This window comes from Nicotiana tomentosiformis, chromosome 6 (assembly GCF_000390325.3).
Source record: "Nicotiana tomentosiformis chromosome 6, ASM39032v3, whole genome shotgun sequence".
Classification (NCBI taxonomy): Eukaryota; Viridiplantae; Streptophyta; class Magnoliopsida; order Solanales; family Solanaceae; genus Nicotiana; species Nicotiana tomentosiformis.
This window is the reverse complement of record NC_090817.1, coordinates 98,671,963-98,682,859: the sequence shown is the minus strand read 5'-3', so window position 1 is coordinate 98,682,859 and position 10,897 is coordinate 98,671,963. Positions and strand designations below refer to the sequence as shown.

The 10,897-nt window shown below is 36.2% G+C and overlaps 2 protein-coding genes across 3 annotated transcripts; one reads left to right on the top strand and one right to left on the bottom strand.

Moving 5' to 3' along the window:
- The first annotated feature begins 3,758 nt into the window (after positions 1 to 3,758).
- On the top strand, positions 3,759 to 5,461 carry LOC104113957 (uncharacterized). Of its 2 annotated transcripts, none has more exons than XM_009624281.4 (2): positions 3,759 to 3,887; positions 5,004 to 5,461. In XM_009624281.4, exon 2 carries the CDS (start codon positions 5,049 to 5,051, stop codon positions 5,253 to 5,255), a length of 207 nt encoding a protein of 68 aa, XP_009622576.1. In that variant the 5' UTR covers positions 3,759 to 3,887; positions 5,004 to 5,048; the 3' UTR covers positions 5,256 to 5,461. The 2 variants fall into 2 exon arrangements, with proteins under 2 accessions (XP_009622576.1, XP_070033731.1); XM_070177630.1 differs by having other exon boundaries at positions 3,840 to 3,862.
- Positions 5,462 to 6,420: 959 nt separating this feature from the next.
- LOC104113956 (uncharacterized) lies at positions 6,421 to 10,577 on the bottom strand. Its single transcript, XM_009624280.4, has 3 exons — positions 10,279 to 10,577; positions 9,918 to 10,055; positions 6,421 to 6,784 (listed from the first exon to the last, which is right to left on the bottom strand). The coding sequence occupies exons 1-3, from the start codon at positions 10,405 to 10,407 to the stop codon at positions 6,602 to 6,604; spliced, it is 450 nt and encodes a 149-aa protein (XP_009622575.1). The 5' UTR covers positions 10,408 to 10,577; the 3' UTR covers positions 6,421 to 6,601.
- Positions 10,578 to 10,897: the final 320 nt, after the last annotated feature.

Below are 10,897 nucleotides of genomic sequence, written 5' to 3'. Positions count from 1 at the left end.
ATCACACTTACAGTTGCTTTGTTTGAAGTTAAAAACAATGCAGAACGAAGGAGTATATACTCAGAAAAACGTATGGAAGTTCTGAGAGGAAGGAATGCAATGTATAGCCAATTTGTTGAGCGAATTGTATGTTGAGTTTTTGGTATCTTTCTTCAACATTTGCTGCTCATATATATAGCAGCCAAGAAGGAGTGCAAGACCAAACGTCCACCCTTCATGGTGGATCAAGCATTACATATTTGTGGAGCAAGCACTTCATATTTGTGGAGCAAGCACTTCATGGTGGGAAGACCATTATCCGGCTGCCAAATTATCAATACACGGATTGGAAAATATCCGTTTACAAATACGGATAATCTTACGTTAATATTTACTATTAACAAATAAATTTGGTCCAAAAAATTAATCAATCAATCGATCATTTGACCAAATCCAAATCCGAAGCCGAAGCCGAAGCCGTAGCCGTAGCCGTAGCCGTGCGAGCGACGACGACGGCGCGAGGCTTGCTTTCTTCTTAACTCTTTAAGAGCTACAAGAAGAGCAATTATATATATACCCACCAAAAATGTCTTCCACTTCCAATATGGGACAATGTTTCATTGTTAAGAGGGGGAAACTTAAAATTTTACTCAAAATTTTATTTTCCCTCCATTTCCCATTCACCCTCATTTTAAGAATATTACATCTTAAAATAAAACCTCAACAAAAAGAAGATTTAAAATCTTACTGAAAAAAAAGAAGAAGATACCTCTGGGTTATACTACTTCAAAGGTGATTCAGATTTTGTAGAGATGATGTCCACATCAGATTTGTTGACAGGATGCTTGAAATCAATTGGAGTCCCCTCAGTTGAGCAAATAACAAAACCAATAGCTCCGGTGCAAATATTATTAGTATACACTAAAAAAGAAATAGATTCATATAAATTAAAATAGAGTAAGTATATTTTTTTCAAGTAACTAAAATGAGAATTGATAATCTCGAAGAGATAATAAAGTGCAAGAACCTATACATGGATTGAAATTATCAAATCGAGCCCAGAGAAAAAAAAAAACTAACTAGATAGAAGCTCTCAACAAAGTCCATCCTTTGAAAAAACGTTGTCACAAGTACTTTTGGCAATATTTTTCAAGCGTCTTCTAAAATATTAATGTGGCTTTAGGCCAAATTTGTTGTGGTGTCTTCAATCTGTGCTAAATCACTGAAAGCCGCATACATGAAACTCTAGCTAAACCAAATCAAAAGTTTGATCTTGTAGAAAAATTATACTCGTACTTAGTAAAGACTAGGTACGCAACAGTCAACACTAGGCATTGGCCCAAATTTCTTCTTAGCAATTGGACTTGCAAATGAAAATGGATCAACTATGAGGTCAATCTTATTTGACTAGATCCAACAACATAGATAACCTCTGGTCTAGTAGAACATTCGTAATTTGAGGTCTAGGATATTATTAGGCGTGTAATATTTGTAAATATGGTAAATTTAACGTTTGTATTATATTAGGATCTCTTGCGTTAAGTCTTATCATATTTACTTTTATCATATTTTTAAGACTCCTTAGGGTTGGACAACTTGTATATATCCTTGACATCAATCCCTTTTTCTCTGTCCGACACTTGGTCTAAATTTTGGCATGATATCAGAGCGCGATTAATATAAAGATGGTCGGAGATTATGAAAAAGATAGCGGCAATGACAAAGGAAGAAGATCTCTCCATATGATATAACATATAATGATAATCCTGAGATACTGATAACACATGTTTAATAAATTCTGATGAATGAGCTAGGTTCACGAGGACAGTCTGGAGGGCAAGGAAGAAGTTTGATTTTATAGACGGGGCGATCAAGAGACCTAATGAACAGTATCCAGATCTTGAAGATTGGCGGGATCATCAACTCGTTGTTTGTGTTTAGAATTCCAAACACAATTGAACCCACTTTGCGTTTGACCATACCTCATATTGAGGTGGCCGAAGACCTATGGGCGAGTATTAGAGAGCATTTTGCGGTCTCTAATGGTTCAAGGATACAACAATTGAAGGCTGAACTTGTGGATTGTAAACAGAAGGGCATGGTCATAGTTAATTATTATGAAAAACTAACAAAATTGTCGGAAGAACTTACGAACTTCGATCAGATTCCGACTTGTACGTGGGGCAAGTGCACTTGCAATCTTGGTGTTATTTTGGAGAAGAAGGAAGATAAGAAGGTGCATCTTTTCCTCGTGGGATTGGACGAGATCATATATGGGACAGTGAGATCAAACTTGCTCACTCAAGACCCTTGTGCCGACACTAAACAGAATTTACTCGAAGCTAGTGCAAGACGAGCTACGATGGCTTGAGGCATAGACGAGTGGGGTAAAGCAATGACCTTTGTTGTACAAGGCATATCTCCCTACATAAGTCGTAATAAAAACACGGTGTGCTCTTATTGCAAGCGCATATCACATATGGCATGTACCCAAAAATTATTTTCAACTTATAGGTTATCCAAAGTGGTGGAGAAAAAGCCCTCGTGGTGATGAGAAGACTAGTGGACGTAAAAGAGGACAACAAAAGAATGGGTATTATAACTTTTAGCCCGCGCCAGAAACTATTTACATCTGCTAGTCGAAAAAGTGTATAAAATTTGTATAATTTTTGTATATAGCATACAAAATGTATATATACACAAAAAAATATACAAGTTTTATACATTTTTTCGACTATTATTTTTACAGCGACTATTCAGTGTCATTTTTCCGAAAGAATCAGAGAGGAGGATTGAATAGGGGCATGGTTGAGGTGGTGCGTTGCGTGCCAATGCTGCACTGACCGCGAGAGAAGGTGCCTCATCTGTTGTGGTGGATGCAGGAAAAGCTGGACCTCCGCGCCTGAGCAACAAGCAATGACAAACTTTAATTGCTATGTTGAATAATTAACAAATAATATCAAATGATAAGATGACCGGTAAGCATGATAAATACCCGAGATTATCAATAATCAACAAATAATTTCAAATGGATTGTAATTATTAACTCTAGCCAGGAGAAAAAAAAAACTCAATAGTCGGAAGCTCTCAACAAAGTCCACCCTTTAAAAACGTTGTCACAAGTACTTTTGCCAATATTTTCCAAGCGTTATCTAAAATTAATAGTATGATTTTAGGTCAAATTTATTGTAGTGTCTTCAGTCTGCTAAATCACTAAAAGGCGAATACATGAAACTCTAGCTAAACCAAATAAAAAGTCTCATCTTGTGGAAAATTTATACTCCCTTCGTCCTAATTTATGTGATAATGTTTGATTGGAGACAGGGTTTAAGAAATAAATAAAAACTTTTGACAGGGACTGTTATACAAATAGCTTCAGATTCAATGTTTATTTTTCTAGCCGATATACATTGATTATACATAGTTATGCATATATTATACATGAACTGTATATATACTATACATCCGCCGGCTATTTATAGTTTAAGAGATTAGATGGGCGGTTATTTGGGTTAATTTTTCAACAAATTATATATATTTGTGTGGTTATAAATCATCTAGTAGGCATTTTAAAGTTACTTTGTTATTAAATATAAGAATGCATAAAATGGATCAACTATTGAGGTCATCTTTTTAGCTAGATCCAACAACATAGATAACCTCTGGTCTACTTTTGAATGTGGCCACTTGGAATCTAATTTGGAAAAAAGAAATGGCCAACTTGTGAATACAAGGCCACAAAATTGGCCACGCTCTGTCAATAACACGTGGATCGGATTGATACATGGCAAGACCGGCCCAGTTGACCCGGCCCACAAGGGAAGAGGTTTATGTCTACTGCCAAAATAGTTGGAACATTTTTAGGGTTTTAGACAATCTTGAGGTAAATTCTTCATCAAGATTTCCAGGTTCATCTCCAATTTCTCATTTATTTTCTTTTTTTATTTAATTTAATTTTGCTTCTTTCATTGAAATCGTCTGTTCCCTTAATAACGAGATACTATTCACTTATCTTTTTTCTTGTATATTTTTTCCTTTTTAGTTACAAGCTGCTTGTGCTATGTAAAATCTTAATCGAAATTATGGAGAAAAGAAAAATTAGATATGGGGTAATCTATGATTGGTTTTTGTTTACTTAACATTGAATTATCTTAGTATTAATGCGATACTTTGATTGTGAATCGATATTGTTGCCTATAAGCTAGACTAAGGTTCGGTTGCAATACCTAACTAGAGATCGGAAGTGCTTGTGTATTTTATAGATAAAAAATGTTAATTAAGGCAAGTACTTGCCCGAGCTATTTATTTGTGTGTTTCTTTGTGGCTCATGATTTCCTTTGGGTATCTGATGAGGAGGAATTGAAGGTCGATACCTGCTGATGGATAAAAGAGAGACTACACAATCTGTTCTCTCCCTTGATTTTTAATTATTTGATGGCAGTTGTCATGTATTATTGGAACATCTTTGCATATGTTGATATAAGCATTATTCCTTTCGAGGGAGATCCTTTCTAGAAGTTGTCCATCGACGAATTAGTGATCCAGCTGGGCATCTTACGTATGAATTTGTGCTCCAAGTATGGAGGAAAACATCGAGTGGACAAATGTTATAGAGAAAACACAGTAAATTACTATGTCCCATTGGAGTTACCTCCAGCTTGAGTTCAAGTTTAGTTTTTTTAGACCTTGGCTTAGTTATTAAAATTTTAAGAGTGCCAAATTGTTTTCATTTGTGATAGCTACATAGGTGTTGAAGCGGAGGGAAGGGTATGTCATGAAATTTTCATTTTTATATTTTTAAACAAAAAGGGCTTGCTTACTTGAATACAATAGTCTATGACTTCTGAGGTCAGCTTGATTCTTTAATTATGCAATTTACTTATAACGTGGTTCATAAACCAAGAAAGGAGAATGAAGGAAGCCTTCCTCACATTTGTCATGGACGTGATTTCTATTTTTATCTCACCAGATATCTTGAATTTTCAAACATTCCCATGTCAGCGCTTTTCTGCATCTTATTGCAGGGGGGAAAGCAAAAAAACAAGTGTAGGTTAATTCCTTCTGAGAAGATGGCTGGATTTCCAGGATACGGCACCCTTGCCCCCAAGACTAAGAACCTGGTTATGGCCGGAGGTTTGTCAGCATTTGTTTTTGGTGTGTATTACTATACTATGAGAGCTGTTGGAGGCTCAGATGAACTTCAGGTAGCCATTGATAAGTTTGAAGAGGCAAAACACAACAGTGAGTCTGAAGCAAATTTGGCACCCAAGCCCTGATTGTGTCCCATATGAAGGTAATTAAGCAATTAGGAAGAAGTGTTGGATGATTGTAAAACAGTAAAACAGGACGTCATGCTTGTTGAATAACTTCTCCTGTTTCTCATGCTTTCCGAATATATATACTTTGCTGTAAAGATATCAAGACACTGTATTTCTTTTTAAGCTTTCACGTTGAGATAAATTTTCTGTCTCAAATTTCGTCATCTTCAGACTACATTCAGCATGTTTATTTTATTTCCCTATCATAAGGATACCAATTTTCTTTTCTTTGGAATGGGAACCGAGGGGGATTTGAACCCAATTTTTGTGTAGCAATGGCCCTGGTTAATTACATTCGACATAGCAATATGTTAAATGCAAGAGAAGTAGGCAGTCTGAAGTAGCAATATTGTGTTTTTGTAACTGAACCTAGCTCTGTCGTACAGCTCTTTTGTCCTTTAATATGTTGTTTTCTTTCAGAACAGTTAACAACAAATGGACTAATGAATGCCCCAGGGCTTTGGTATCCTAGTACTAAGAGTGAACATGTGATGTGCACATGTTGTTTAAGGCATGCTATGAGTTCGAACTCTTTTGCATCCTGATATTTAAGTGAAAAATGATAGAGAGACAAGTCAATGATAGAGAGAAGTCCACTATCCAACGAGTTTTAAACAACCACTAGTTCTCAGGATTTTGTCATCCTAAAAAAAATAGATTAATGGTGTTACATAATTTTTATTCATTTTAGTGTTCAGTTCTCTGCATTTCATAATACGCTCAGATGTGACTAGTGAGTAGGTATAAACAAATTCTGAAATTCATCTTTCAAAAGCAAGTCGTGTTAAGTCATTGCTCGTATATTTGGGGATCAAATTATTAAAAAACTGCATCAAAATAAGATCAAATATTATCTTTTTAATTTTCTCATTTTATGCGAGCTAATTTGACTGGGCTTAGAGTGTAATTAATACAAATAAATGAAAACACTTGACGCAATTGACACACAAGAATAACAAAGATTAAATAAGATTGCCTCAGTTTTGAAGAGAAACATGATCTATAGTTTAATCTGGATATAACAAGCCTAGAAAATGCACGTTAAATTTTAACGCTCTGATTAGGAGGGCTAATTCCACCTACTAAACGGCCCAAAGGATTTGTCTCAGAAATGAGTATCACATTTTGGCAAGTCATTTTTCAAGTCATAGAATCAAATGGAGAAACACTCCATGTTATAGTCTGCAAAATTGAATAATATTGATAGTTTTTCATCTCAGAATACCATTTCTGAAAACTAATAATTCAGAATTCAACCCCCCACCCCAACAATATCTTCAACTGCATGGTGATGCCACAATATTTTAATTGTTGATGCCAAGAGAACCTTTTAATCTTGCAACCAGATGTGGCAATGTGTTGATGCTATCATGAACCGACTGGTCAACACATGATTCCAAATCCTTTGTTGCATCACTTCTGTTCTTCTGAAGTTTGGCTGTCTCATACTTGTCTTGGCAGACCATTAGAGACCTGTTCATTCTTTCCTGTTACACAAAAAATTTCATTCAGGAACACTTAATAAATGCTCGACCAAATAGTTGGGTTCGACAATATGAATCCTCACTAACAATGGTGCTCCTTTAAGCTTATCTCATGCCAAAATAATACAAAGTAAAAATAAATATAAAAATACCAGAGAGCAGTAGAGCACATAAATATTTTGTAGGACTAAAAGACTCCTACAAAGCATGAACCTTAAAGTAAACATACTAACATGACTAAAGCATATTCTGAACTAATTGGTATCACCTATTACTTTATTATGGGATGCTAGTTTTTGTAATGGCTCCAAATCTGTCTCCAAATATCACAACTTCTTCAGTGAACTAAAGAAAACAACAAATTCAGATTATACAGCAAGTAACAAACCCCCCACCCACCTCCCACCCCAGGTCTCAGCTTTAGTGTAGGATGGAAGGAAACAGGGGGAGGGGAGAAAAGATGTCTAGCCCAAGGCAGGAAAGTTAATCTGAAAAATAAATGATGAGAGAATCCAAAACTAGGACTGGACCATCTATTCAGTCATCCAACTCAGAAACGAAATGTAGACAAGTTAGCCATTCAACTCAAACTAGTCATGCAAGTACGATAGTGGCATTCACAAGCTTCAGCAGCCCCTTAATCTTACAAGAACATCAAAATCATCGGATGAGAATGAATTGATTTTAATCCTCAGAGCTAATTTTACTCTGGAATCTTTATCTTCAAACTTCATAGCAGAAACTCTCTTCGGGCAATTTAACAGTTGACAAGAGAAGAAGAATATAAACCTTTCAATTAAATCAGTGAACTTTTTAACTAATTCAGGTTCCCCACCCACTCTAACCCCCGCTTTTAGAAGATTTTCTAGTTATATTGGATACGCCGTATGCGACGTACCTATTCAACCAATCATTTAATATGACCAACTTGGTATTTCCTTGGTATAGAGAAGGTAGAGAATAGCATCAATAACCTTGTAAACATTAAAGGTTACATCATTACGAGCCCGCGAGACCACCATCTTGCACTCGTCGTATTATTACTTCTACATACCAAAACATGTGCATGAGCACTAGGGAAGGAGCATCCCACTCCACCAATAGGGAGTAAATGATAGCATGAGCTTCTGAATGGAAAATTCAAAGAAGCACAAGCCAAAGCTTCAGTTTATGAGTAAATTCTTCAAATAATTCACTGAGTAATTGATGAAAAAAGACCAACTACACCTTCACACAGAAATGCAGAGTTCAGATTTAACATAACACTGAAGTCCATCATGGGAGGCGGGAAACTCACCCTCCCCCCTTAGGAAAAAGAAACCAGAAGCTAGCTGCTTGATTTCTTCTTTCTTCCATCTTTTGTTTATTTTAACTTTAGATAAGTAGAAGAAGAACATTATTTACTACACGCACAGCTGAATCTAAGATGAATCTAAGCACTCTTTTACAAATGCAGTAGGGACATAACACCAGCTTCAATTCTTCATACGAGTCCAAGCACACGTCAAAACAAACAGACAAGTCCACCTAAAAAAGAAAAGGGGAAGAAGAGAACTGAATATCGCTCTATCCTATAAGACCAACCCTATATGTAAACTGTAAGGCAAGATTCCAACGCCATGACCATCCATCTACCTTTTGTTTTATATGGTAAACTTCACCCCCTATATAGGAGCCTAAATGTGGCCCTTCCCACTTTACGCCCTGGTGACTCGAATCCTCAATCTTATGGCTAGAGGTGGAGGAGCTTAGTCACTAGACTGTCCCTCCTTTGTCTCTAATGACCATCCATCTACTTCATTCCTTCCCATTCTTTTCTTTCCTTCTATAATCATTTTTTCAGCTCCCGGCTTCTTCTCTGTTCTAAAAAGCTTTTAGCCAAAATTAAATCAACCGCAATGACAACCTAAATAAATCATTCCAAATATAAAGAAAGCACAATTCTAGGCCCTGGCCGTCATCTAAACACTGAACAGAATACCAAGCAAAAATAATTCCCCTCCTTAGCCAACTTTTAAGCTTTTTCCTCTAACAATCTGTGCATCCCCCAACGTGGCATTCGTACACTTCTAAAGCATTTCCACTATGATGACAAAATTACTTTAAGCAACGCACAAAAACAAAGAATGTGGTCACAACTAGCTTGAGGATATTTCATCTCTAAGTTGCAGTAAATAAACCCCAAAAAATGTCTAGGCATGAATGAACATAAACTAATAGTCTACTCCAGAGGGGCAACAACATGTTGAGTTTGTATGATGGAAAAATAATGGCTAGGCATGAATGAACATAAAATAAATCTATCTTCTTCATAGGGTTGAGTTTGGTAGGATGGAAAATATACCCCATGATGACATCATTTTCAAGACTCTTACTAGGAAATAATTTATTAGGAAAATATGTTTACCAACCTGCCTGCTGAAGACCGTAACGTAAGTAACTCAGTGCTCCATACGGGGGAAATGAAAGCAGAATTCGTTCGGATCCTCCCACATGTTCAATCTTTTTTTAGCGGTTTCCCTAGAGATCTTTATCATTAATGCAGCCTTCATAAGGCGTGACCTAGAAAACGGAAAAAAGCGAGACCTGGGGTCTCATCGAACGAGAAGTTCGAAGATGGAGACCAGGTTCGGCACGAAATCATAAAGATTTGAGGACCCGTTAGTCAAAGGAAAGGGAAGGTCCTGAAAAAGGGGGGAAACAACTTTCTTCTCTTAGAAGCAGGAGCCCCTCAAATATTACAACTTTTACTTCATCTCACTTTCTTAAACCGTCATATGGACATTTTCTCAATCTTTAATACTAAACAATATCACCGACATACTATTCTCACTGCCTATCCTTAACATCACAAATCACCGATGTTATACCTAACGAAAAATTCAAAAATGATTTCCCAAGATAAAATCTTTTCTACTGAAAACTATTTCCTCCATAAAAATTTACACCAAGAAGAATAATTTTCACACAAAGCGCTACTACACAATTATATCCCTTTTCCACCTTGGTATTTTTGATAACGGAACGACAAGTATGACCTACTAAAGCCCAAAAACAACATAGTAACAAGCAGCACTTTTCATTGTTTAGGTATGAGCTGAAATTAAGACAGCAAGAATAAAGAAATAAACTTTACCTGAAACTTGGCCATTTCATTCTGAACAAGATTCTGAGCATTGTGCACATGAACACTACAATGCTCCACACAGTGCCCTATTTCCTCTTGCCTCTTTCTCCTATCAAAGCATTCGTAAGCACATTTGTAGTAAGCTTGCTGCACATTCCCATTGGAGAAAAAAAAAAAAGAGAACAGATTAACATACAATATTTAACAAATGAGTCAACTCAATTGTGTGTGTATATGTACAAATCAGGGGCGGCCCGATGGTAACAAATGAATTTTTTAATACCGAAAAAATTAGGGTCCATCATTTAAGTTTGGCTTTTAGGCCCCCAAACACCGTTGGGCCCCCCTGGTACAAATTATATTGCAGAACCTGAAGGGTGAAATTAACATGGTCTTGAATGCCAGCGAGTTGGGTTTGGGCAGCTGTGTTGACGTCGTTGAGTTTTTGCCTTAATCTTTCTGAAACTATCCTCTCTTCAGCTGCTGCTATTGCGTCCATTCTTCAATTTGTTGTTTTTGGTACCCCAATTTGCTATAGTTAGAGGAAATAATTGTATTTGGAGGTTTGGAAGTTAGGGTTTTAGACGGGTTTTAGGATTTCCAGCTAAGCCCTCTCGATTAAGGAGATCTCAGTTTTTTACGAAATTATCATCCATTCCTCTCTTTCCTTCTTCTTTTTTTTTTTTTTTTTGTGTGTGTGCATGTGTGTGTAAAATACGAGAACAACAAATTGACAAGTTGGACTGATAGCCTGTTTGCCCAATCATCTAAAATCAGCTTATTTTAAAAAGTATTTTTCTCAAAATTACTTTTCAAAAAAGTATTTTTGGTAAAAAACATTTTGTGTTTGGCTAATTAATTTAAAAAATACTTTAGAGCAATAATTAATGTTTGGCCAAACTTTTGAAAGATGCTTCTAAGTGTATTTTTCTCAAAAGTACTTCTCAGAAAAGTGCTTTTGGAGATAAGCTATTTTTTCTACTTTTCAA